Genomic DNA, 24,772 nt, shown 5'->3' with positions numbered 1-24,772 from the left:
CAGCCTGTTCACGTAAATGACTATCAGGACTGCAGCATTTGTCTGGTAAAAGTTGCCAAAAAAAAAAATCAGGTGAATTATAAGACAACTGGAGAAGAATCATGTGGGTTATTGTTTAGTTTGATCCCAAGTTCCAGAACTGCAGTGGGTTCCAACAAGTATCCCATAACTCAAAGACCTAAGTGGTAGGACACTGCACCAGAATATTGTGCGGTTATTTTTTAAAAGCATAGATCTGTGTGGATGCAATGATTACATGAAAGTAGCTTAATCCAGTATGAACAAAACCATATGGATGGACTTTTTCAGGATAGATATACTTGTATAGATATAACTGAAAGAGACACTGAAAACTTTCCCATGCTGACAAGCTCTTAAACTGGTTTTGCCAATACCTGTGTGAACATTTATTTTGGCTTAAAAGTGATTTATTTCAGTTTAGCTTAAACCAATTCCTAACTGACTTAAGACAAAGCAAAATAAGGACTGCTTTAAACTGCAGTAAGAGTATCCACACCACCTTTTGCATCAATTTAAGGAAAGTGGTTTATAGTCATACAATTAGTGGCTTGAGGACAGCACATTAGGTAAACAGCGCTCACAGCTTTCCCGCCAGATGCAGTTGAGATTTGAACATAAAACAGGTATTCGACCACTTTGTAATGTGCGAAGAATATAGCATACTCTCCCCAAAATTACAGCACTTGTTCTTTGATGAGTACTGAATTAATGTTTTGCAAATTTACAAGTAAACCCATTAATTTGGGAGTTAAAGAATCTATTTAAAATTAATTGTAAGAAAATAAGCACACTGTCAATTTTTTGTCTCAAATGATCTCAGCCCAGACAAAAACTAGCAGAGCTGGATCTTGTAGATTTGGTGCAATCAGTAGATTCAGAATTTTTTTTTTTTTTTTTAAGGAACAATGGGAATTTCATCTATTACATTTCTTAAATAAAAGTTTTTCCAGCAGAGGTCAAATAATGTTCTCCTTCAGAGAAACTCAAATATGCTCTACTGTCTTTCGTTGTTCTGAGTGGGACTGAGGCCAGGCTACCCTTAGTAAAAGTGGTCCATCCATTTGCTCCACATGCTGCTCCTTTCTGCCACTTAACAGCACTGGGGAACTACTATTTTCCAGAAAAGCAGGTTGACTCCATGAGGAAAGAAGAAAATTGACACTTTCTAATGTCTTAAAAAATTAGTTCACAAACACTAATGTGCATTAATTATAATTTTGTGTGTATTGCCTCGTGTCACTCTGGTGCTGAGGGAAGCCTTAACTGGATTTGCATACCATAACGTATTTGATTTTCTTTTAAGTCTAATATATATTCCTGGGTTTATAATGCTCGTTTTGGGGATAATTACAATGTCCCTGTAATATTTTTATCTTAAATGTGTACTGTCTGTCTAGAAAAGTATCCTGTTTCTGACAGCATAATACCCTAAATTTTTACCCAAAATATTTACTTTCAACATTAACTCCAATTTAATATAGGTTTTGTCTAAGAATATACATGTGTGTGTTTCTGGCAATATACACACAAATATACTCACATATACAGGTAACGTGGCTTGCCGTGTAGTGATAACTACAAGGAAAGACCCTTTTAAGACAGGAAAAACAATTATCAAATATAACGACGAGTCAACGGTGCTGCTGAACAGGATCTATTTAAAGTATCTGACAGATAAGCAGGTGGTTTGAACTAAAAGAAACTTGTACATGAAAACGTATCCTCCACAAAACAGAACTTGAATAGAAGTAAAACAGTGCCATCTAGCGGCAATCCAACAGGTACAGAATACTGAAGAATCTGGAGGGATTGATTTATATAAACTTGTGGAATACATGTGTTTTACCTATACAATTATGTGGCTACAGAATATGCAGCAGCACCAAGCTCTTGCTACCAAACTGTGCAGAAGTCTGTCTTAATGTTTTGGGTTTTTTGAAACTTACATTTTTAGCCCTTTTGATTGTGAAAAAAACACTTTCTAAATACAAAGAAAGGCAAACTGATGAAAACAGAGGTCAACAATGGGCCTTTCAGAACAGATACTGAAAAAGGTTTAACTGGTAATGTACATGGGGACAAGAACATTTTGATTTTCACTCAATCACATTTTCTGTTGCAAGGTTGAAAATGGCTTGTTCCAATCTACACTAGCAGTTGATTGATTTTCAAAAATGGTTCCGGGGGAACTATCGCAGACATCAGTTTTCAGCGGTTATTTTTCCTTATGTAGATGGGAATGTAGGAATTGCCTTATTAGATCAAAACAATGGTTTGCCTAGAATACTATCCTGTGTCTAAGAGCGGACAACACCAGATGCTTCAAAGGAAAGTGCCAGAAACGCTGCAACAGGCAATTATAGAGTAATCTGCCCACAAGACAAGTTTCTTAGGGATAGTCTGCACAAGATGTTATACAGATATAATCATACTGGTATACTTAAGCCACGATTGTTATACTGGTATAACTCTCTGTGTGGACACTCATTCTGCAATTAGTGTCTTTTTCCTGTTTAGTTTAAATTGCATCCAAAGTATTAACTGAACCGAGAAAAGGCATTCTTATTCTAAAATAATAGTGTCCCCACAGGGAGTTACATTGGTTTAATTCATACTTTACCCTTTTACCAGTGTAACTTTCCATGTAGATAAGCCCCTCCATCCACTAGAGGTAGGTTTATGCCCTGAAACAGGAGTTCACATGCCTTTTAAAAAAAATTTTAAATCTCTATTACTGTAACTTTGAATGTTCTCATTATTCATAAGTGTCCAATTATTTTCAAATCTTGGTAAGCTATTCATCTCAGTGGGGCCTGACTGTAAACCTGTGCAGTGTTTTCTTTCTGGCTGCCTCTACCAGTCAGCATTCTTTATTTTTATTTTTTAAACTCCCCAGCAAGGGGAGATTGCTGGAGAAGTCCAGATGCTGATGTTTTAACCACCATCTTGTCTAACTATTCAGAGTAGATCTATGCAACAAAATGGTAAAATGTCTGTCTACAGCAGATTTCTCACAGTTGCTACCATCCATGGAGCTCTACTTGTAGTAGCAACAATCAGAAATTTTAATTAAAAAAAAAATCTAGTTGTAGATGAGGCCCTGAGTCCACAGACAGACTGAAACAACAAGATGTGCATAGTCACAGTCACCACAGTGGGGTGTTGATTCCAACATACTAATGACAATTTAAATATCAATTTTGTTAACTTGCTCACTGCTAGTCCTTTTAAGCAGGAATATCCTATTTAATGTTCTTATTCATAATTGCTGTTTGAAGTAGGAAATACTGGAGTGGAGAGCAGTGGGTCAAGTTGGTTGTTGTCACGGATCACTAGGGTAGAAGACTAGAAGTTCAAAGCCCCTTATGGCCCCCACCCCCAACAAATTCAAAATCACTCTTTGCCTCTGCCTGCAAAGAAGAAGGGTAGATTAGATGCATTATTTCTCCACTGCCAAAAGTCTTAACTATCTCCTAGGTGCCAAAAATCTTAACTACCTCCCACGCCTTCTGAGGTGCCAAAAGAACCAACTGTCCCCTACCCGGCTGCCAAAATCTCCAGCTTCCTGACAACTTCCAGAATGCAGTAATGCGTTTAATACAAAAATCTGCCACACTCTGAAAAATTGAGACAGCATAAAGTAAATTTTATTTAATATCAAAATAAACACCACAAGGAAAACCGTCCCCATTGTATTATTTATTTTTGCATTTATTTCAAAATTGAGGCTGCCACTGAACTTCCAATATATGGCCAGGGGCTTTACCACAGAATTTTATTTCTAACTTGCCACAAACTGCACAGGCCCTTAATCTTATAATGTATGATAACATTGTATGTACAATGTTTATTGGCATCATTTTGTGCATGGTTGCATTATTTACTAGTGGTCAACCCATAAACAAGTTATGCAGGTTCTCCTAAACTAGTACAAATAAAATTTTTATACCACACCCCACCATTATGCATTGTGTTATGCACCACACACTTTACCGAAAAACTATTTCTTAAGTTTTAGCGTTTTAAAAAATTGTGTGAATTTCTCAATCCTTTACCTATAGCTTATTTATCTGGAGTCCAACTGTAGGAGGGAGAAAAAATTAAGTTTAAAGATACCTTCTGTTACAGATCCACAATATTGGTGCTACCTCCCTAGCTTCGGAATAGTCTCTTGGAGAAACTCTTCAGTGTGCCAGACACCTAAGGGTCTCGCTCTTCCTTTAAGGTAGGCCACACGGCCTCACCACCTCCTGTGGCCAAACATCTGTGGCTCCAGAACTCCAGTTTCACACTGCAAGCTTTGTTCAGTGAGGCCAACTTAGGCCTCGTCTACACAAGGGGGGGTGGGGGGAGAAGGGGAGCATTAAATTGATCCCCGATAGATTGATCACTACCCGCCGATCCGGCGGGTACTGTAGACGTACCCTAAGAGACTCTCCTGGTAGAGACTTCTACACTCTTCAGGGATTAATGCACTTTGCCAAGCATTTCCAGTGACATTCAAACAGCATTGTCAAAACAGTAGGGTTTATTAGTCAACTGGAATACAGCACAGACAGTCCTTAGGTTAGCACAGAAAACTGAAGGTTAAAGCATAGACCATTTCCAGCAGCCAACCTTTCTCCCCCTCCCCCCTCCCCCCCCCCCAACCACACACCCCTCTCTAGTCCTTTGTTCTCCAGCTGAAGGACATTTGCTCAGCTTCCTGCTGAGAGGTGAGGAAATCCATCTCCCTCTGGGTTCTTGGTTGCTATACTCAGTGTCCTAGTGTTTGGATTTGCCATTATCATCTCAGATTCTCCATTGATACAGTGTTAGCCTTGGCCAGTCTTTTTCCAAAGACCCATTCAAGCTCAGACAACTAGGCAACATTCATACCTATGTCTCTGAGCCTGCCCTGAGAGCAAACAGTCATTTTCCACTCAAGAGAAACAATGAAGCATGCAGGGAAAACTGAGACACACGTAGGCAATAAAAATATTACCTAAAATTCATAAAACCTACAAGTAATCTTTCTTATAAAAAGATACACTTTAAAATATCATGGGTGAAATACTGGCCCCATTAATATTCCTATTGATTTCAGTGGGCCCAGAATTTCATCCAATGACTTTCAAGCTGGATTTCTGAGGCTCTTCCAAGGCAAGGAGCAATTATTAACAAGAGATTAATTATTAATAAGCCATCTGTCTAGCCAGTATCATTAGGCTATTTACCACAGCAGTCAAGGTAGACATTCATCTTAAGGAGTTTGAAGAAGGACGTTTGACTACACTGGATATGACTACACTGATTACTGAGAGTTTCACCATAAGTGAGAGCATGTTAATGTGCCCATGGGGAAAACCAACAAAATGAAAATGGAAGCTGCCATCAATGGCAGAGCAAAGGGGACAGATCATAACACATAGAGATAAGAGACTGGAAAAATTAAGGGGGAACCTGTGGAGGGACTTGATCAAAGAGAAGAACTGAGAACGTGATTTTGACAAGACCATCAAGTTTCCATTTCTGGTTCTGCAGGGTCACGTGATATCTGACCTTACATGCTGAATTACTACAATGTTTATAAACAATTACAAATTAGTAGTGTAATTATTACATGGTGAATGAAAACTCACTGCATAAAATAACTTGATATTTAAGAAAAATAATACTAAGTTTTAAAAAAACCCAAAGCATAGTTAAATAGATGAACATTTTACCTCACATGCAGTATCCCAATGAGGGTGGCAGCTAGATCTGAAGACATTCTTCCCATAATGCAGCAGCGACTTAGAGAAGAAAGTAAGTCGGTTGGTAGACATGGTAGAAAGTATACAAGCTGCACTAAACGTTGCTGTGACTCTGCTGGAAGAAGAACCAGAGTGCCATCTAGTGGATCTAAATTTTTAAAAAGGTACACAAAAAATGAATTACACACTAATATTGCATAAGACTCTGAAGACTGATTCATCTTCCAAAGCCTGACTTGTTCCTTCAATTCTAGGACCCATGGTAAATGGATGGCCACTGAGGACTGTTTTCACAAATATAAGAGCAAACCAATCAAGAAGTTTGTCTGTAAGGACAAAGTAACAGAGAAGACAAGGAGGGGTAAAGAAATCAGGAAGGCCACTGGGCCTCCCCTAAGTGGCTGTAAGTATAAGTTAAAATTTATTAACAATACCAAGCATTTACAATACATTTTTCATCTTCAAAGCATTTTACAAATATCAGTTAAGTAAAATATCCATATGAATTTTCGTTGTTGCCTAAATGTCAGTTTCTGTACGGCGCTTTCTATTTGGGTTTTGGTAACCACTTCCTTTTAGGCTGTCCATGTTTGGATAAGCATAACCCACTATAAAAAACTCCCATTCAAGCACACATATAGAAAAAGTGATAAACAAAGTAGCCAGACTCTCTGCAGACTCAAGGAAACAACAAAGATTCCATTATTTTAGAAAGCGAAATGTTAGATACTTCTTCACAATTCCAGTATTGCTAACCTCAACCATTCAAAGATCGTGAGTCTGCCCAAAAATTAAGAGATTGGTTTAAAAATCTTGAGATTCTTTAAAAATACTAGATTTAGAGTTCTTTTTAGACATCTTGTGGTTCTTGAGTGTGTAGTGTATGCTTGGGTCACGTTTTCAGACTTCTCTCTGCAACAGTGAAGTACAGAAACTTAATTTTAAAATGAAAACAGATTTTTATAGTATCACTTGACTCTAAGAGTTGGGGCTTTACGAAAAAACAGTAAATATTGCAAGACTCAGGATAAAAACCTGTGAATTAGCAACACTCCAGTAAGAAATACTTTCTCCAGGAAATTCCAATGCTGCAGAATAATGGAATAGACAGAGAAATTATTATTAAAACAACAGTAACAAAAAAAACTTTATATAGGGCTTTTCATCCTGATAGACCGCAAAACATTTTACCAACTTTTATACAAAACACAGGAAATTCCTTTCACCCACAAGTGAAATGCGGCCTGCGATGGAACAGAGGAGGAGCTGTTTAACAGCATATCGTAACACTTATTATTCGTATTGCAGTAGCAACTAGCAGCCCCAGTCATGAACCAGGGGGCCTCATTATGCTAAGTACTATATCAGTGGTTCTCAACCTATTTACCACTGTGGGCCGCATGTGTGTCCCACAATATGTTATGTGGGCTTCATCCAATACTACCTGTATGGACGTGAGGATGTCACATGGGCCACAGCCGTGTGGTGACTGGGCCACACATTGAGAACAACTGCACTATACAAATATAACCAAAAGATGACCCCGACCCAAAGATTAATAATTTTAGTACAAAACATTTTGGAGCTATAAGAGAAGAAAAATACAGCATCCAACTGATACAGGGAAGAACATAATTGCTTGAAGGGAAAGCAGAATATAATTACCAAACTGGAATTTGGCCAATACAGAAGGGCTAACTTCCAAACTCTTACAACAAATACCATTCTATAAAAGTCTCATCCAAAGTACATCACCTCTAGGAACTAGGGCTGTCAAACGACTAAAAAATGTAATCGCGTGACTAAAAAAATTATTTGTGCAATTAAACACATTGTTAATAATAGAATACCATTTATCTAAATATTTTTGGATGTCTCCTACATTTTCAAATATATTGATTTCAATTACAACACAGAATACAAAGTGTACAGTGCTCACTTTATATGTTTATTACAAATATTTGCACTGTAAAAAACAAAATACTTTTCAATTCAACTCATACAAATACTGTAGCGCAATCTCTTTATCATGAAAGTTGAACTTACAAATGTAAACTTATGTACAAAAAAACTGCATTAAAAATAAAACATAAAAGTAAAACTTTAGAGCCTACAAGTCCACTCAGTCCTACTTCCTGTTCAGCCAAATCACTCAGACAAACATGTTTCTTTACATTTACTGGAGATAATGCTCCATGCTTCTTGTTTACAATATCACCTGAAAGTGAGAACAGGCATTCGCATGGCACTGTTGTAGCCGGTGTTGCAAGACATTTACATGCCACATGCGCTAAAGATTCACATGTCCCTTCATGTTTCAACCCCATTCCAGAGGAGATGCATCCATGCTGATGATGGGTTCTGCTCAATAATGATCCAATGCAGTGCGGAATGACTGCATGTTCATTTTCATCATTTGAGTCAGATGCCACCAGCAGCAGGTTGATTTTTTTTTTTTTTTTTTTTGGTGGTTCAGGTTCTGTAGTTTCCACATCAGAGTGTTGCTCTTTTAAGACTTCTGAAAGCATGTTCCACGCCTCGTCCCTCTCAGATATTGGAAGGCACTTCAGATTCTTAAACCTTGGGTCAAGTGCTGTCGCTATCTTTAGAAATCTCACATTGGTACCTTCTTAGTGTTTTGTAAAATCTGCAGTGAAAGTGTTCTTAAAACGAACAATGTGCTGGGTCATCATCCGAGACCACTATAACATGAAATATATAGCAGCAAGTGGGTAAAACAGAGCAGACATACAATTCTCCCCCAAGGAGTTCAGTCACAAATGTAATTAATGCACTATTTTTTTTAATGAGTGTCATCAGCGTGGAAGCATATCCTCTGGAATGGTGTCCGAAGCATGAAGGGACATATAAATGTTTAGCAAATCTGGCATGTAAATACCTTGCAATGCCAGCTACAAAAGTGCCATGCAAACTCCTGTTCTCACTTTCAGGTGACATTGTAAATTAGAAGTGGGTGGCATTATCTCCCGTATATGCAAACAAACTTGTCTGTCTTAGCAATTGGCTGAACACGAAGTAGGACTAAGTGGACTTGTAGGCTCTAAAGTTTTACATTGTTTTGTTTTTGAGTGCAGTTGTGTAACAAAAAAAAATTTACATTTGTAAGCTGCATTTTCATGATAAAGAGATTGCACTACAGTACTTGTATGAGGTGAATTAAAAAATACTATTTGTCATTTTTACAGTTCAAATATTTGTAAACAACATAATATAAAGTGAGCACTGTACACTTTGTATTGTAATTGAAATCAATATATTTGAAAATGGAGACAAATATCCAAAAATATTTAATATTGTTTAACAATGCGATTAAAACTACGATTAATCGCAATTAATTTTTTTCAGTTAATCACGTGCATTAACTGCAATTAATGAACAGCTCTACTGGGAACGTACTCCTTACAACCCTGATGGTTCATTAAGAACCTGAAGAAATAAGGCCTTTTGAAAGCACTGAACTATTACTAAGAAGAGAGAAACATAAAATAAAGGAATATCACCAAGTCCAGGTTTGTACAGAAATTAGATATCAAGTGTTCTCATCTATCAGGCTATGTCCAGTCTAAAAAAAAAAGCTTCAAATCATACTTCAGTGTTGTGGGAAATAAAACTGCTGCACCCATGATTTTCATTACAAATTTCTATTTTAAGGGTATGAATAACCATTTCATGTGCGTACTCTGCCTTTAGTCAGGAGATAGCAGGATTTTTCACTCCTTGTACCATCCCTCTGATGTCAAGTGATAGGTAAAATTCATTATGTTTTAGTACAAAAGTCTTACCATAAATTCGAGAAGCAGTGGCTTGCAAACTTTGTAACAATTCCTTGTTTGAATGAGATGCAGCAGAATGAATGGTCTCAATCAACTGGTTTGAAAGCTCAGGCTTTCTTGAGCCAAGCAGAGCAAGCTGCTGAGGTAGGCCAGCCAGCCAACGAGATAAAACTTTACTTCGGCTTCTAAAAGAAGGGGGAAAAAGTTACTTGGAAAAATTATGTTCTATTCAATACAAATATTATTAAATCTTGTTTACGTTTACAATAAATACAGAATACTTATAATACTGTAATTTAGTATCTGTTTATAATATTTCAGCTAGGAGTCTGATTGTGTTGGTACATGGTGAATCATCATACAAGCACTTCTCTCACGGCCCCAACAGTTTATGCAGTATGTAATCTAAATCTCCTTCAGAACTCAATTTCACAAATTAACTATATGCTGGTGAAAAAGCATTTCCTTTTATTTGCTCTAAATTTATCATCTATTAATATCCTTTAGTGACCCAACATCATATGGGCCAGAGGAAAAAGCACAGACAATTCAGGGTTCACTATATCCTTAACACTGAATACCAAAAGTCCCCTGTAACTCTTCACTTTCAAGACAAAAAAAATTTTTTTTGGCTCATATCATATTTAATCATATCTTCACTGTCCTTCTCTATCTTTTTAATCTCAGATTTTTTTTTTTATTTTATTTTTTTTTTAAGAGAAAAAGAAACTGGACAAAATGCTTCAAAGAAGGGAGTTCAATACAGAGTCATGTTCCTTTAGTTTCTTACTCATCCTATTTGCCTTTTTCATTGCTGCTACACCCTAGATCAGGGGTGGGCAAACTTTTTGGGCCAAGGGCTACATCTGGGTGGGGAAAGAGTATACAGGGCCAGGGCAGGGGGTTAGGGTGCGGGAGGGAGTGTGGGGTGTGGGAGGGGGTGCAGTGTGCAGGAAGGGGCTCAGGGCAAGGAATTGGGGCGTATGAGGGGGCTCAGGGAAGGGGGCTGGGGTGCAGGAGTGCGGGGTGTACGAGGGGGCTCAGGGCAGGGGTACAGGAGCGGCGCAGACTGCGGGAGGCGGCTCAGGGCAGGGTGCAGGAGGGGTGCAGGGTGTGGCATGTGGCTCAGAGCAGAGGGTTGGGGTACACGGGGGTGCGTGAGGGGGCTCAGGGCAGGGAGTTGGGTTCAGGAGGGATACGGGGTGCACGAGGGAGCTCAGGGCAGGGAGTTGGGGTGCAGGAGGTGTGCATGGTGCAGGCGGTGTGCATGGTGCAGGCAGGGAAGTGGGGGACAGAGTACAAGAGGGGTTTGGGCTCCGGCCTGGCGTCGCTTACCTCAAGCAGCTAGGGGTGGCAGCGGCGCGCATCGAGGCCAGGGCAGGCTCCCTGCATGCCTGCCTTGTCCCTGACCCCGCACCGCTCCAGGAAGCACCACGGCCCATGGGGGGGGGGGCGGAGGGCTCCATGTGTGCTGCCCTTGCCGCACCTCCAGGTACCTTCTCCGAAGCTCCCCCCCCGGGGGGGGGGCTCAAGGCTGGGGGCTGCTCTCCCTCAGCCCCCCTAGCTCCACGTGCTGCCTCTGCCAGCAGCCAATGGGAGCTGCAGAAATGAGACTTGAGGCAGAGTGGAGGCAGCATGTGGAGCTATGGAGCTAGGACCACCACTTCCCAGGAGTCTGCCCCAGCCCCACTAACCCCCTCTCTCCGCCCCCTTCTCCAGCACCCACGGTGTTTTCCCAGGCTGCAACTCACCCCTTGAGCACCTGAGCCCCGCTCCGGGCCACACCCACCTCCCAAGCACCTGTGGTGCCCCCCGGGCTGTGACTTGCCCCCGAGCCCCACCTCCCCAGCACAGGTCCATGATTTTTTGTTTACTGCCCATGACCTGTCCATGACTTTTACTAAAAATACCCGTGACTAAAACGTAGCCTTATGCATGAGTGCTTCTGATTGGCTTCAAAAGTTTAGACCTAAGGGTACACAGGGAGCATGATCCTCAAGGCACTCAGTTCCTTTTCTGTAGATCTAAAAAAAAATTTCAAGTAGTATTCCAAACTTTAAAGAGGGGATTATTTTTTTAAATGGGGAAATTAGTTAAAGGAGGCCCTAAAATCAGAGGAAATTAATATCAGGCTCAGAATGTATACCACAAGTGACTCTCAGAAATTAAAAAAAGACAATAAAAATGGTTTAATGTAAAATATAGGATATTATTTGCGCAAAACATATCTTCCAGAAAACAGAAATGCAGCTCAAGGAACAATGTACGGCATGTACAAAGAAGATGGAAATGAGAAGAGCTAAGAAAACTTTGAGGAGAAATAGTCAAAGAAGAAATTATATTTATGTGCATCAGATGCAAAAGACTAAAGATCTGGACAGAGTGTGAGAGACTCAGTCTTCTGGACTACCAGGGAGAAAAATAGAACGTTTAAAGAGCAAAGGAGCATTGTGGTGAAGCTACAGATGTTAAGATACCTACTGCAGATGTGCACTCTTCAGGTAATAGAAAATACTGTGAAAGAGTGAGACATCATTGTCAAAGAGCAAGGAGTCAAAAGAGATGTTAGAACAAGTGGATAAGAAGGGGAAGAGAAAAGTGAAGAATGATGGAGTGAGGTGGCAAAATTATTGCGGTTAGTCAAGACGAGAAAAGAATGAGAGGAACTCCAGAGGGACTTAAATCTATGTGAAAGGGCAGCACAATGGCAAGTGAAATGTGTTAAAAACAAATATAAGGTGATGTACATAAGTAATTCAAATAATTCTTTCTAATATACATCTCAAGCTCAAACTCAATGCTACCTGAGTAGGAGCATGAGGTTCACTCAACAGGTCCCCTGATCTCTGAGAGGCACCTCAAACCTCTGCTTCTGGAACCTATCCATCCCATCCCAGTCATATGGAGGGTCACATGTGTATGATCATTCTACAGTTTCTGAATTTGCTGCAGGACCACATCCAGGCCACAGAACTGTGCTTCAGAGTCTACCCCATAGATCTGAAACACTGTTATTTCCAGATTCACACCTAGAGAGAGAAAGGCTGAATGTATGTTTTATTAAATGATATATACAAGTTCATTGTTAGCACGTTTATTATAGAATACCAGTTAGCTAATGGACTCATGAGCAGGGTGGATTGGATTTAAATCACTAGTCGGGAAGACTCGATTTAATCATGGATTTCTACATAAAAGTGCATTCTTGTTGGTTGTTACAACCTTAATACATATTCTTCACAACTCAGAGATAGATGAATGGCCTGCTGCCATTATAGGTTTTCCCTTCTAGTGAGAGAATGGTATGGTAGACCTCAAATCAATGAAGGCTACACTCAGAAAGACCTCAAGACTTCTGGAATATGCTGCTCAAACAGTTTCACTTTTGTTTCTACTGCCTGTCCCTCCCTTCTCACATTTATCTCCAGACTTCTTCTCCTTGTCCAGATCTATTCTGCCATCAACAATCTTCTATTCACTGAACTTTTTGAAACTTTGCACTTTTAGAGAGAGGTAAGGGACTGACTGTGTGTACACAAATTTGCAAAGGGACAATAGGGTTGAGATCTGTTATTTCTCAACTCTATATATTATTTATTTTAAAAAATTTTTGCTATTAACAAGCATGTTATCTCTGGAGACACAAATCCACAGTTTGAGAAGTGCAAAACTAAGCATCTCTGATGGTATCTTCTAGACTGAGCACTGAGTCCCATTGGGTAAATACAAAGATTATTTAGGTTAATCTATACAGAAGCCCCTGGAACCCCATAAGATTGGGTCCCTAATCCATGAACTATTGGAACTCATTTACAAAACTTTTCTTAAACATTACATGAATATATTGTCACATACTATAGAATTAGAATTTATAATCCCTATTCCTTGATGAGATATCTTTGAGCTATAATGTATCTTTAGATATGATTTTTTTGATAAAATGCTTTTTGAGGAAAAAACCTATTTAAATTTAAAAAATCCATTTTTTTTTAAATCATTGTTTTTTAACCACCCTGCTGATGAGGCAGAACTCTTACCACTTTGGGAAGGAATTTAGGATGAGATGGAAGACTGCTTTGTCATTGTGGGTGACAGTAAAGAAGTTGGTCAGCCATGGGTCCTTTAATTTGCTTATTATTCTAGAAGATGTGATGGCTATAATGAAGGCTCTTTTGACTGAAAGGGGAAATAAGGAGTAAGTATTAGGTTGAGATCTCACATCAGTGATTACTCAAACTGGAGGATAAACATTTACTAATCCCTTCATGAACCTCTTCAGTATATCATGTGTGAATACTGTCTTATCAATTAATGCATGGTGCACCAAAATGGCTAAGTGGATGTTCACAGACAATATAAAGTCCCAATAGCTTTTACTGAAGTAGGTATTCAATTATGGAGTAAACAGAAGATGTTTCTGGTACTATGTTATTATTGTCCTAGATTAAAAATCTCTTCCATCTGAAGTCACAGAAGGGTGGTATGACATGACTGTTTCCTGGAATTTATTGGGACATGCTGAATTTCAAGAAAGCAAGACTTTTTAAAGTCTGTCAGAGTTCGATGGCCATGCTGTCAAATGCAGACAGCACATGCTTGCGTGATAAATCAGACCATTCTGTTGGGTAGGTGGTTACTGGGAAAAACCAAGAGATCCCTTTAGATAGATGAAGATAATCTTGAAGCCATTGTTGTCTCACCTATTCTGTTGCAAATCAAAGTTATTGACACTTTAGCCTGTTTATTTTTTCTGGACTCTAAACTGAAGGAAATGGGGGAAAGGAAAGGCATAAAGACCACCTGCTGAACAGAAATACATCTGATATGAACCAGTTGTCTGCTCCTTCTCTCAAACAAAATGTCAGGCATTTTGAATTGTGTGTGGTTGCAAACAAGTGTATGTCTGGATAGCCCTAGAGAGATAGCGAGTATCTCATCTAGAACTGAAGTCTTCAGTTACCTTATGTGCTATTCTTGCCTGTCTCCCTTAATTGGTCTGCCAGGCTGCTGTCTTTGCCCACAAGATCGGCTATGGGTTAAATATGCTGCTGGATGCACCAGTTCCACAATGCCATTGGTTCTTTGCACAGTTGACTAGAATGGGCTCTTCCCTGTTTGTCCTCACAGAATACTGCTGCCATGTTGTCTATTACTGGACGACTTTCCCTTGTGGATGAAGGAGAAAGGACTTAGCCCAACAGATTAATCTTTAAGTCTAGCACACCGATAGGCAGATTTCCTTCCTAGGGGGTTCAATGGCCACGGACTGCTGAGCTGTTGAAGTGAGCGTCCCATCTCAAGTTTGAAGTGTCTGAGATGACTGTAGCTGATGTGTTGAATGCTACTCCTTTCAAAACACTGACATTAAGTGCGCTAGTTGAGGGATAAGAGTATCTCTCTGAGTTGTCAGCTTGGAAAATGTGCTGTCCAAGATTGGCAGACAGTTCTTTGTTAGCCAACGGCTGAATCATTCTCATCTTGAGGCAAGCATAAGGGGTTATGGCAGGTGTCTGAAGACAGGAGGCCTATGACTTTGAGTAAGATAACTGCCTGAAAGTGCTTTTCATGGAGTCTTTATTACTGTCAGGATTTTCACACATCTGTCTTCTGGAAAGAAAGCTCTGCCTTCCTGAGAATCCAGCACTGCGCAAATAAGCTCCATTGACTATACAGGAGCTATATGCTTTTTCCCCCCCAATTTAGAGTCCCAGTTGTGTGTTGTTTTTCATTTGTTCTAAATCTGAAGCACATCTGTACAATAGCTGTGGAAAATCCTCTTGAGAAGATGCTTTAGAGAGTCGATCATCTAAATAGGGGTAAACATGGGTACTCTGCCATCTCAATTGTGCTGATGCTGCAGACAGGCACTTTGTGAATATTCGAGATGCAGTCACAAAGCCAAAAGGGAGAACTCCATACTGAAAGTGATCCTCTCCTATGATGAAATGATCGTATTTGTGATGTAAAGGTCTGAGAGCAATATGGAAATATGCATCCTGTAAGCTGACAGTTCTAAATCAATCTTGAGTGGATAGCAAGGAGCTAACTGATGCCAAGATTAACAAACATAATTTGAACTAAAGCTCATCCACCTTCTTAGGCAGTTTGACCCACTACAGGATTTGACCATATGCTCTTGGCCTTCCACTATGGTAAGTGTGATTCTACTGTTTGAAGGAAAGCTCTAAATATCAAACACAGGATGAGAAGTCATTTCCACTCTGACCCAGGATGTTTTCAGCATTATAGCTATTCTTTCTACCAGCTCATGAAACGGAATATCATCTTCTGATGGAGACGCACCTGAGAGACCCCGCCACATCATCATGAGACATTTGGTCATCAGGTTCCATGTCAGTATCCTGGAATTCAGTGGGGGTTTCCGGTTCATCCTCCGATAACGTACCAGGGCCTAATACAGGAGCAGTCTCTCTCTGAAGTGGAAGTGTAGACATAACCAAATGAGTCGGATCTGATGTGAGAGGCTTACTCCGTTGCCTCTGAGAGAAGGGACAGCATTCTTGTAATAGTTAGGTGAAAGACAGTAAGGCCATCTAACTCAGGGTGGTATATCTAGGCCAGGATCTAACTGCGGATCCAAATGTGGATCTGAGGTAGTTTGGATTGGAGACAGTATTGGCCTTGGTAAGTGTAGTACAGAAAATATCAAAGCAAACTTCCCAGGCAAACCTGTAGATGTCTGGAAGGAGGAAGCAAAACCTCAGGGGAAAACCTGTAATTGGGAGGATTCTTTCCTTTTCTCTCTCTCTCTCAGTAGGGAAACGGGATACCTGACCCTTTAATTTTTCTATTCATTCCCATATTTTTCTGCTCTGAGGATCCCTGAACAGGAGTGGTTTTGGATCAGAGTATGGATCCCCAACTGAGGATGTGGTTTATGTACTTGAGCCACTACCATAACCACGGAAGCAGATGGCGTCTGTGAAAGTAGAATGAATTATATTGTAAAAATAAGAATGGATTAAAGAAATGTTGTATGTACCTTTAAGCAGAAATAAGAAATGTTGAAATACAGGTGCCAGGAAAAGAAATATTAGGCATAAACAATGGTGCTAATGGCGAAACATTAACAGAAGATCGGTAATAGTTAGTAAGGAAATAAGATATGCATGCCTAGCCCAGGTAAACTTATCAGATTCTGCTTCCTTTATCTTGTTCAGTTCTCGCCCTTTTATCTGTATAAATAAGATAGTTTGTGTCTTGCATGGTGCTCACATTATCTGGGTGTTATTAGCAGAGCGCTGTGCTAATAAAACAGAGTGGTCTGACAAACTGTGAGTCCTGAGTCTAACTTTGACACGTCAAAGAATCTGAAGATGTTTCCAGCACCTTTTCCTGGCAATTTTTGGGAACTAATATGCTTGTTACACTGGGGTATGAGCCTTTCTTTTCGGATTTGAGACCATCATGGCCCTTAGCTTTTGGTTTGGGTTCTGAAGATGCACTTGAAATAGAGGCTATGGGATCTGAGGGGTCCCAGTGCAGATTGGCTCTGCTAACAGAGGCCAATATTTGTGCCATTTCTTTGCTTGGAACCAGAGGTGTCTGATCCAAAGGATTACATTTCTGAAGACTGGCTCTGCTAATGGAGGTTGACATCTGAGAGGGCTGTCTTGTTAGACAGCCAACTCCAATGGCTGCAGATCCTTCAGTACTAGGATATTAGATTTTACCCTGGTAGCAGAGATCTTGGAAGGCGTCTTATGCTGCTCTTTAGTTCCTGAAGGAGACCTATCTGTACTTACAAATCCTAAGGATTCTAAATCAGAGGACTTGGTTGCAAAGGCTTCCTGGAGAAAGCAAGCTTTTAGCCGGTTTTGATGCTCCTTATGAGCCCTTCGGGTCAAGGTGTTGCATATGGTTCAGCGAAACAGAGTATAACCTTCCCCAAGGCAAACACCTTTTTCCTTGAAGATGCGCAGATCAGTGCTGGAGGTTAGGAATGGACTAAAATGAACTAAATAAAGAAATAAATAACTTTTAAAAAGACAAAATTTAAAAGACTAATCTGACACCAACTGAAAGCTAGCTAACGTCGTGAGAGTCTTGATTCAAAAATCCTGGTTGGAGGAAAGTAATGAGGTTTCTGGTCTCTCTGCAACCACTGATGGAAAGAACTGAGGTGGCTGAAGCATCACAATCTCTCTCATATCCTCACCTTCAGAATATTCAGTAACAGTAAGAGGAGAGCACTCCAACCAGCACTGCTATGAGAAGCAGAGCTGCATTACTGGCACATTCCAGGAGTGGGAATGTGCAGAGACCACTTGAAGTTCCAACTCACAGCAAGAGATGGCTTACTGTGAAACAAAACTTTTGATATTTAAACTGTCAATTATTTCCTGGAATAGTAGAGACATCCAGATAATCCATTTCATTATATAGAGCAAAGGCATCCAACTAATATGCATACTACACAATCTCGAACCACCTCCTTGGAAGCCTAATCCACAAATATCCCCTAAAGAAATGCCAGTACTACAAAGTAACTATACATCAATATAAAAATCTGCGACATATTGAAAATGCAAGCATAATTAAAATTTAATTTAATAACATGGAATACCATATTGATTGTATTGTATATTTTCATATTTAATTCTATAATACATCCCTTTTCAATTTGCCTGAAGCTGCCCTAGAACTTCCGGTCTGCTGTAACCAGAGCACTTTCCAGAGAATGTGCATCAGGCTTGCTACAGAGAACACATGGCTTTTCTAAAACAGTATCATGATGAAATCATTGCAGAAGAGGCATTATATTCCTAATTGAGTGGAGGACCAGAGACTGGATAGAACCAACAAGAAGAATTGTAGATGAATTGTCAGGAACAATACTCTTCCCCTCCATATCTGAAGAGCATTCTGTTACCAAGAGTGCAGTACCTGTAGGTCTCAGGAACTGAGGCAACAGTCTGTCCTAGAACACACAACAGACTAGTTATTTGACACCCCTTAGCCTGGACACTCCTACTCTCTCCTCTTGAAGGCACTGGATAAAGTGCCTAAAGTCTCAGAAGACGAGGAACTGGGCAAATCTGAGGACTTAGAGACAAGTAGTTTGGATCAAAGATCTCTCTGATTTAGATGGGATCTTTGGAATCAACCAGGAATCAGAAGGACACAAGGGGGGAGGGATAGCTCAGTGGTTTGAGCATTGGCCTGCTAAACCCAGCATTGTGAGTTCAATCCTTGAGAGGGCCATTTAGGGATCTGGGGCAAAAATCTGCCTGGGGATTGATCCTGCTTTGAGCAGGGGGTTGGACTAGATGACCTCCTGAGGTCCCTTCCAACCCTGATATTCTATGATTCTCTGAAATCCTGGAAAACCAGTTTAAGTGCCTTCTGCATAAGCAGTAACTTTTATTCTGGTTTTGATGGATATGGTAAGTAAATTGGGGACAGAGCATCTTCTAAGGGAGTGACCTTTCCTTAAGTATCCCAGACAGCAGGGCACATTCATCTGTTTCTGACTTCTTTGCTTTACATGGGGCACAGAATATAAATTCCCATATTTTGCCTTACTCGACCATCTCAGTATCCACAGACAGAATGAGTAAAGGTACAGCGCTCAGCCACTACTGAGCTAGAGCAAGTTATTACTACAGCTTTTATTATTATAATATTATTTCTATTACAGTAGTGCCTAGAGGACCCCAACAGGGATCAGGGCCTCGCTGTGCAAGGTTACGCGCATACATTACAAAAAAGACAGTCCCTGCCCCAAAATGCTTACAATCTATACAAAGTTCCATTACTTTTTAAATAAGAACCAAGAGTAGCTCTGGAAAGCTCCACAGCTGATAATTGGGCTCTGATGGAATCACACAAACATATAAACATATAAAAAGGCTGAACATTAAAAATAATTATTTCTGGGAATAAGATATCCAAAGTATACTAATCAACACTCCTAGCAGCTAGTGAAATGTAGACATGTCTATTAAAAAAAAAGTTTCTGCACCATGGATACAGGAAAGAAACTGGACGTTGTCTTTTATATACTCAGGGCCAAATATTCAGAGATAAAAGGGAACTCTGTGAAGGTACTACAGCAAAAGCAATATGGGTGTACATCCAAACACTGGATGTACAGACGTAATTCTCACAGAACTCACATTTTATCCCTACTAAAAAGGAGATAGGAAAAATACTGCAATCCTACATGTCACATCAGCAACAATTTACATACATTAAAACCTCAGGAGCTATGAACAGACCAGTCAACCACACACCTCATTTGGAATTGGAAGTACACAATCAGGCAGCAGCAGAGCCCCCCCAAAATATAATTATTTAAAAAAAAAAAGCAAATACAGTACAGTACTGTGTTAAACGTAAACTACTAAAAAAAATAAAGGGATAGTTTAAAAAAAGATTTGATGAAGAAAAAACTTTCTGTACTTGTTTCATTTCAATTAAGATGGTTAAAAGCAGCATTTTCTTCTGTTTCAAAGCTGTATTAAGTCAATGTTCAGTTGTAAACTTTTGCAAGAACAACCATATCATTTTGTTCAGTTATGAACAACCTCCATTCCCAAGGCTTTCATAACTCTGAGGTTCAATTTGTAGTTCAATTTAATTCTTTACCAAGCTAAATGTAAACGATCAAATTTTCTAATGTATCTATTTCTGCAAATCCCCATCTTTGCCACACATTTAAATGTTTTAAAAAGTAGTCATGTGTGGAATTTCAAGGCTAAAAAGAAATTTAAAAACCTCTGGTTAATGAATGAACTGGGATAATTCACTATTTAAAATTTTACACGCGCTTAAATGTATTAGAAATAGAAATTAGGTAGTAAATTATATTTGAGCCCAGATTGGCCAAATTCTCCAAAACAATTCTAGCAGTGGGGAAGAAATTGTGACAAATGGAGCAAACGGACACATCTTCTGAGCTTTCCCAAAATAAGCTTTTGTTCTGTATCACAAGCTTTGTGCTACTGTGGAAGTTCATGTCCTAGACTTTGAGCCTAAATCTGTAAGGTTAAAATTTTTAAAAATAAAGAAAAAAATCTTTACCTGATTCTTTGAGTGCTCAATTCTTCTTTCTGATAAACCCTGCTAAAAAATTTCAAAAGCAACATACGAACAGGAAAGAGGAGATTCCTCTGCTGGTACAGTGTATATACTGCTTTTATCAAAGTCTCTGTTGCCACTAGAAAGAAAAAACATGTTAAAAATGTGAAATTTAGAAGTGCTTTTTATCTTCTCATTACATTAAGAATATCTATTGAGGAGCTAGTAAAATATTTTAAAATACCCATTTCTATGTAAAATCCAAATCCTGGGAGTAAACCATTTTGGTATCAATTTCTGCAGGGTGTACAACAATGAGCCTTCACAGACAAATCTTGAAATAATGCTTGCAGTGTGAAATTCCTCAGACAATTGATGTTAGAAAGCTAGATAAAGAACTACCTGAAACCCATGTAGCACACAAGTTTTTAAAGTATTAAGATTTTCAAAATGAAAAATAATACAAGAATGAAAATGAATGAATACTGAAAATCATAGATAATCTATTTGAATGCTAAGGTGACACTGTTAGGAATGGGAAAGCTTTCGAAAAGCAGGAAGGAGCTCCCATCTCACACTCTAATCAAGGCATCAGCCCTCTAGTTGTAAAGTTGGTTTCAGTCTCTGGGTCCTATTGGACTCATTACTGTTAATAGACATTCAAATACCTGCACTGGCCATTAATTCCTTCTTTCCTTGACCTTTGATTATCCAAGATCAACAGATTTCACCATTTCCATTCAGATGCAGAAGACCTACCCATGTCGGATCCAGACATTGTTACAACATGCTCCATCTGGACACAGCTAGTTCCACACACACAGCCCAACCCTGGTACACCACACACTACTGTGAATCCCCATATGAATCCAGATCTAATTCTAGAACTTGGTCCTTACCTGTAAATCCTTTACTGGGTAAAGTGTTCATGCTATTTCACAGATCACCTCTCATTCTACACCACACTAAATAACAGCACCTGCGGCCCATGGAAACTCCCCTGCTGATACCATCCAAAGTGAAACTCGGATCCCAAATGCAGAGCATTATCTGTAGAATGCACTTGGCTGGGCACTACTATCGTCTCAGGATGAGCCTGACAACTGCCACTTTTAGATTCAGGGCAAACTTCCACTCTTTGAGGCCTGGTCTACTCTAGAAAATTAGGTCAGTTCAACTACGTTGGTTAGTGGCGTGAAAAATTCACCACCACCACCCTCCCCCGAGCAACACAGTTAAGCCAAGCTAAATACCTGTGTAGACAGTGCTAAGTTGATGAAAGAATTCTTCCATTGACCTAACTACCTCCTCCCAGGGCAGTGGATTACCTATACCAATGGGAAAACTCATCCTGTCAGCATAGATAACGTTGATACAGAAGCGCTACAGTGGGAGTGTGCTGCTGTAGCATTTTAAGGTCATGTCTACACTAGCGAGCTTACAGTGGCACAGATGTACTGATGATGTAAAATTGCTCATGTAGCCACTCTATGCCAAAGGGAGAGAGCTCTCCCGTCAACATAATAAAACTACCTCCACAAGCGACAGCAGCTATGTCGGTGGGAGACACTCTCCCAATGACATAGCACTGTCCCCACCAGCACTTCTGTCAGTGTAAATTATATTCTTCAGGGGGATGTTTTTTTTTATGCCCCAGAGTGACATAAGTTATACTGACAAAAGTGATAGTGTAAACAAGCCCTAACTGTTGATATAGCCTGAGTAAGTCCTCCATCAAAAACCAGCAGCATAAGGGCCCAGCAATATTTCACCTGTATCACAATCAAGAAACGGCAGCTGAAAGAGAGGCATTCTGCATTGGACCTAGAAGCGACAGCAGATGTGCCCTCTCTTGGGAAGGAAAATTAATGCAACACTGGGAAATAAAGTGTTACTTAACACAGGCTTTCATTAATGTGAGCTTGTCACTCTATGTCATTATAGCAGTCTGACGGCCTTCTTATCAGTACAAAGGCACATTTACAAACCATGGAAATGATTTTAAACACAGAATGGAACACTGAAATGGCCTCAAGAAATACTGATTAACTGTGATCTATAAAATGCAGATGTAAATGAATTTCCTTATTCATTAAAGTGATCTCTTTTTCCTCTTCTTTTTTTACTTAAAGGTAAGAGAAAATGGGTACAAAAACACAAATATACTACTCCTATTGCTTTTCACTTTTAGAGCATGTTTCATCAAAGAATCTAAAAGTGCTTTACAAAACTCTGTAATCAGCAATTCTCAATGCCCTGTGAAGTAGGGGATATATACAGTGAAATACTACTACTTTGTGGACAGAACATCCAACAAAACATTTTAGGACATTCTTAACTTTGCACCCCATCCACCTGTGTCTCTGATTAACTCCTGCAGTCTAAGAACATTTCCTGTGCATAGGCTATATTTGGCTTTTAAAGACAACTACCTGCTAACTACTCTTACCTTTGTTTCGTTGTATTTGCATTAGTCTCCATGTCACTCCAAGCAATCTGTTCAACTGCTTGCAGTTCAATCTGCAACCATCCTGAAGGGTTTCAGTCACAAACTTTCTTATCATACCCAGCCAGTCAGAATCCATTTGAAGTGTTGAAGCACTTGCCAGTGAAACCATAATGTCACACAGGGTTAGATTCAATAAAAGATGGTCTACGCTGTTTGACGACATCATACAGTACTTGGTGCTAAGTAAAATACATATATTGATATTTATGAAAAATGAGTGCAGTTTTTAATATATTAATATTTCACAAAGTTATCATAATATAGAAAAAAATTCTTCTAAGCACTACAGGTTTAAAGCAAAAATTTTAAAAACAGGAGCCTCACTAAGGCTCTTCAATCTATGGTTAGATACATTAATAAGTGACCTGATTTTTAAACGTGATAAGCACCCAAAACCTACAGTGAGCTCACAAGATTATACAACAGTCCCAGGAAGGGGAGGAGTATAATTATGACTCCTTTCCATGCTCACCCCTCCATTCCAGAGACTATTAGCCTAACACAATTTAGAAGTTTCCAGTGTGCTATAACAGAGTGAATTTCACTATTTTTTTTTAAGCAGTACAATATGTTAGTTGGTAAATATGTAAACTGCTAAATTTATCAGCAAAGCCTACATATAATTCCATAATATCAAACTCCATATATTTAACACATTCTACCATCCAAAGAGATAGCATTTTTCTTTTATTTCATAAAGATGTTTTAATACTCCATCAATGTATTATACCAACAGAACATGTATGGAGCTCTGGCATTTGATAACACAGGTTGAGACAAAATTAGCTTTGAAATCTTTAGGTCTAATTCTGTCTTTCCTTAAGAGTGAGGCACCAGGGTTTGGGGCCTTACAGACAGACATCATTTGTCCTTTAGAGTACCAGCTTACATTAAAAACAAAAAATTAGTCTTTCGTTTGTACGGTTCAAAAAAAGAAACCCTTCCAAATGTGGAAGGTGATCAATTCAAAGATGTCTGTCAGAGTTTGCAAAGATAAACTACAGCTCTCAAGTGTGAACTACCCTCTATATGGAGATACACATCTCACAGAACTGGAAGGGACCTTGAGGGTCATTGAGTCCAGTCCCCTGCCTTCACTAGCAAGACCAAGTAGTGATTTTGCCCCAGATCCCTAACTGGCCCGCTCAAGGACTGAACTCACAACCCTGAGTTTAGCAGGTCAATGTGCAAACCACTGAGCTAACCCTCCCCACATTTGAGAACTGACCCATTCATGTCAGTGAGTGCTAACTCATAAGCCAATGATGATAGTTGGCTGATATTTAATGTATTTCACTGCTCAAAGCATGCAGGAAAGTAGTAGTAGTATTATAATCTGAATATCTACAGCAGCATTTCCCAAAAGGAGAGGAGTGGCCAAGAGAGTGTAATTTATGGAAGATCTGTAAATTAAGATGCATGGACCTTAATCATGCATAGTAGAGATTTGGGGTGGAGGGGGGGTGACGGGTCTTATTTTCCTGAAGGAGAGCTCTGCTTTCAGAAGTTTGGGAAGTACTTGTCTAATTAAACATATTATTGATTCTATATTGACCCAACAAAATAGCCTTATAGCTTACAGGTGGGTGGGGCATAGTTTAGAGATATGGTGATGAGATGTAACTTGCATGGAGTTATGAAGGAATATATATGACATTAATGCAGCGTGC

The 24,772-nt window shown here is 39.5% G+C and overlaps 1 protein-coding gene across 2 annotated transcripts in view; it reads right to left on the bottom strand.

The window, feature by feature from the left end:
* Positions 1-24,772, bottom strand: part of TEX10 (testis expressed 10) — a 129,990-nt gene that overhangs the window by 71,731 nt on the left and 33,487 nt on the right. Inside the window, exons 6-9 of one of the 2 annotated variants that reach the window (XM_045004810.1) lie at positions 23,043-23,281; positions 20,597-20,732; positions 9,560-9,735; positions 5,727-5,904 (exon numbers count right to left, since the gene is read on the bottom strand). In XM_045004810.1, coding sequence (XP_044860745.1) covers positions 5,727-5,904; positions 9,560-9,735; positions 20,597-20,732; positions 23,043-23,281 — 729 coding nt within the window. The remainder of the gene's footprint in view (positions 1-5,726; positions 5,905-9,559; positions 9,736-20,596; positions 20,733-23,042; positions 23,282-24,772) is intronic. The other variant, XM_045004809.1, reaches the window with a different exon arrangement.

This window comes from Mauremys mutica, chromosome 2 (genome assembly GCF_020497125.1).
Source record: "Mauremys mutica isolate MM-2020 ecotype Southern chromosome 2, ASM2049712v1, whole genome shotgun sequence".
NCBI classification, from domain to species: domain Eukaryota; kingdom Metazoa; phylum Chordata; order Testudines; family Geoemydidae; genus Mauremys; species Mauremys mutica.
This window is presented reverse-complemented; position numbering and strand designations above follow the sequence as displayed.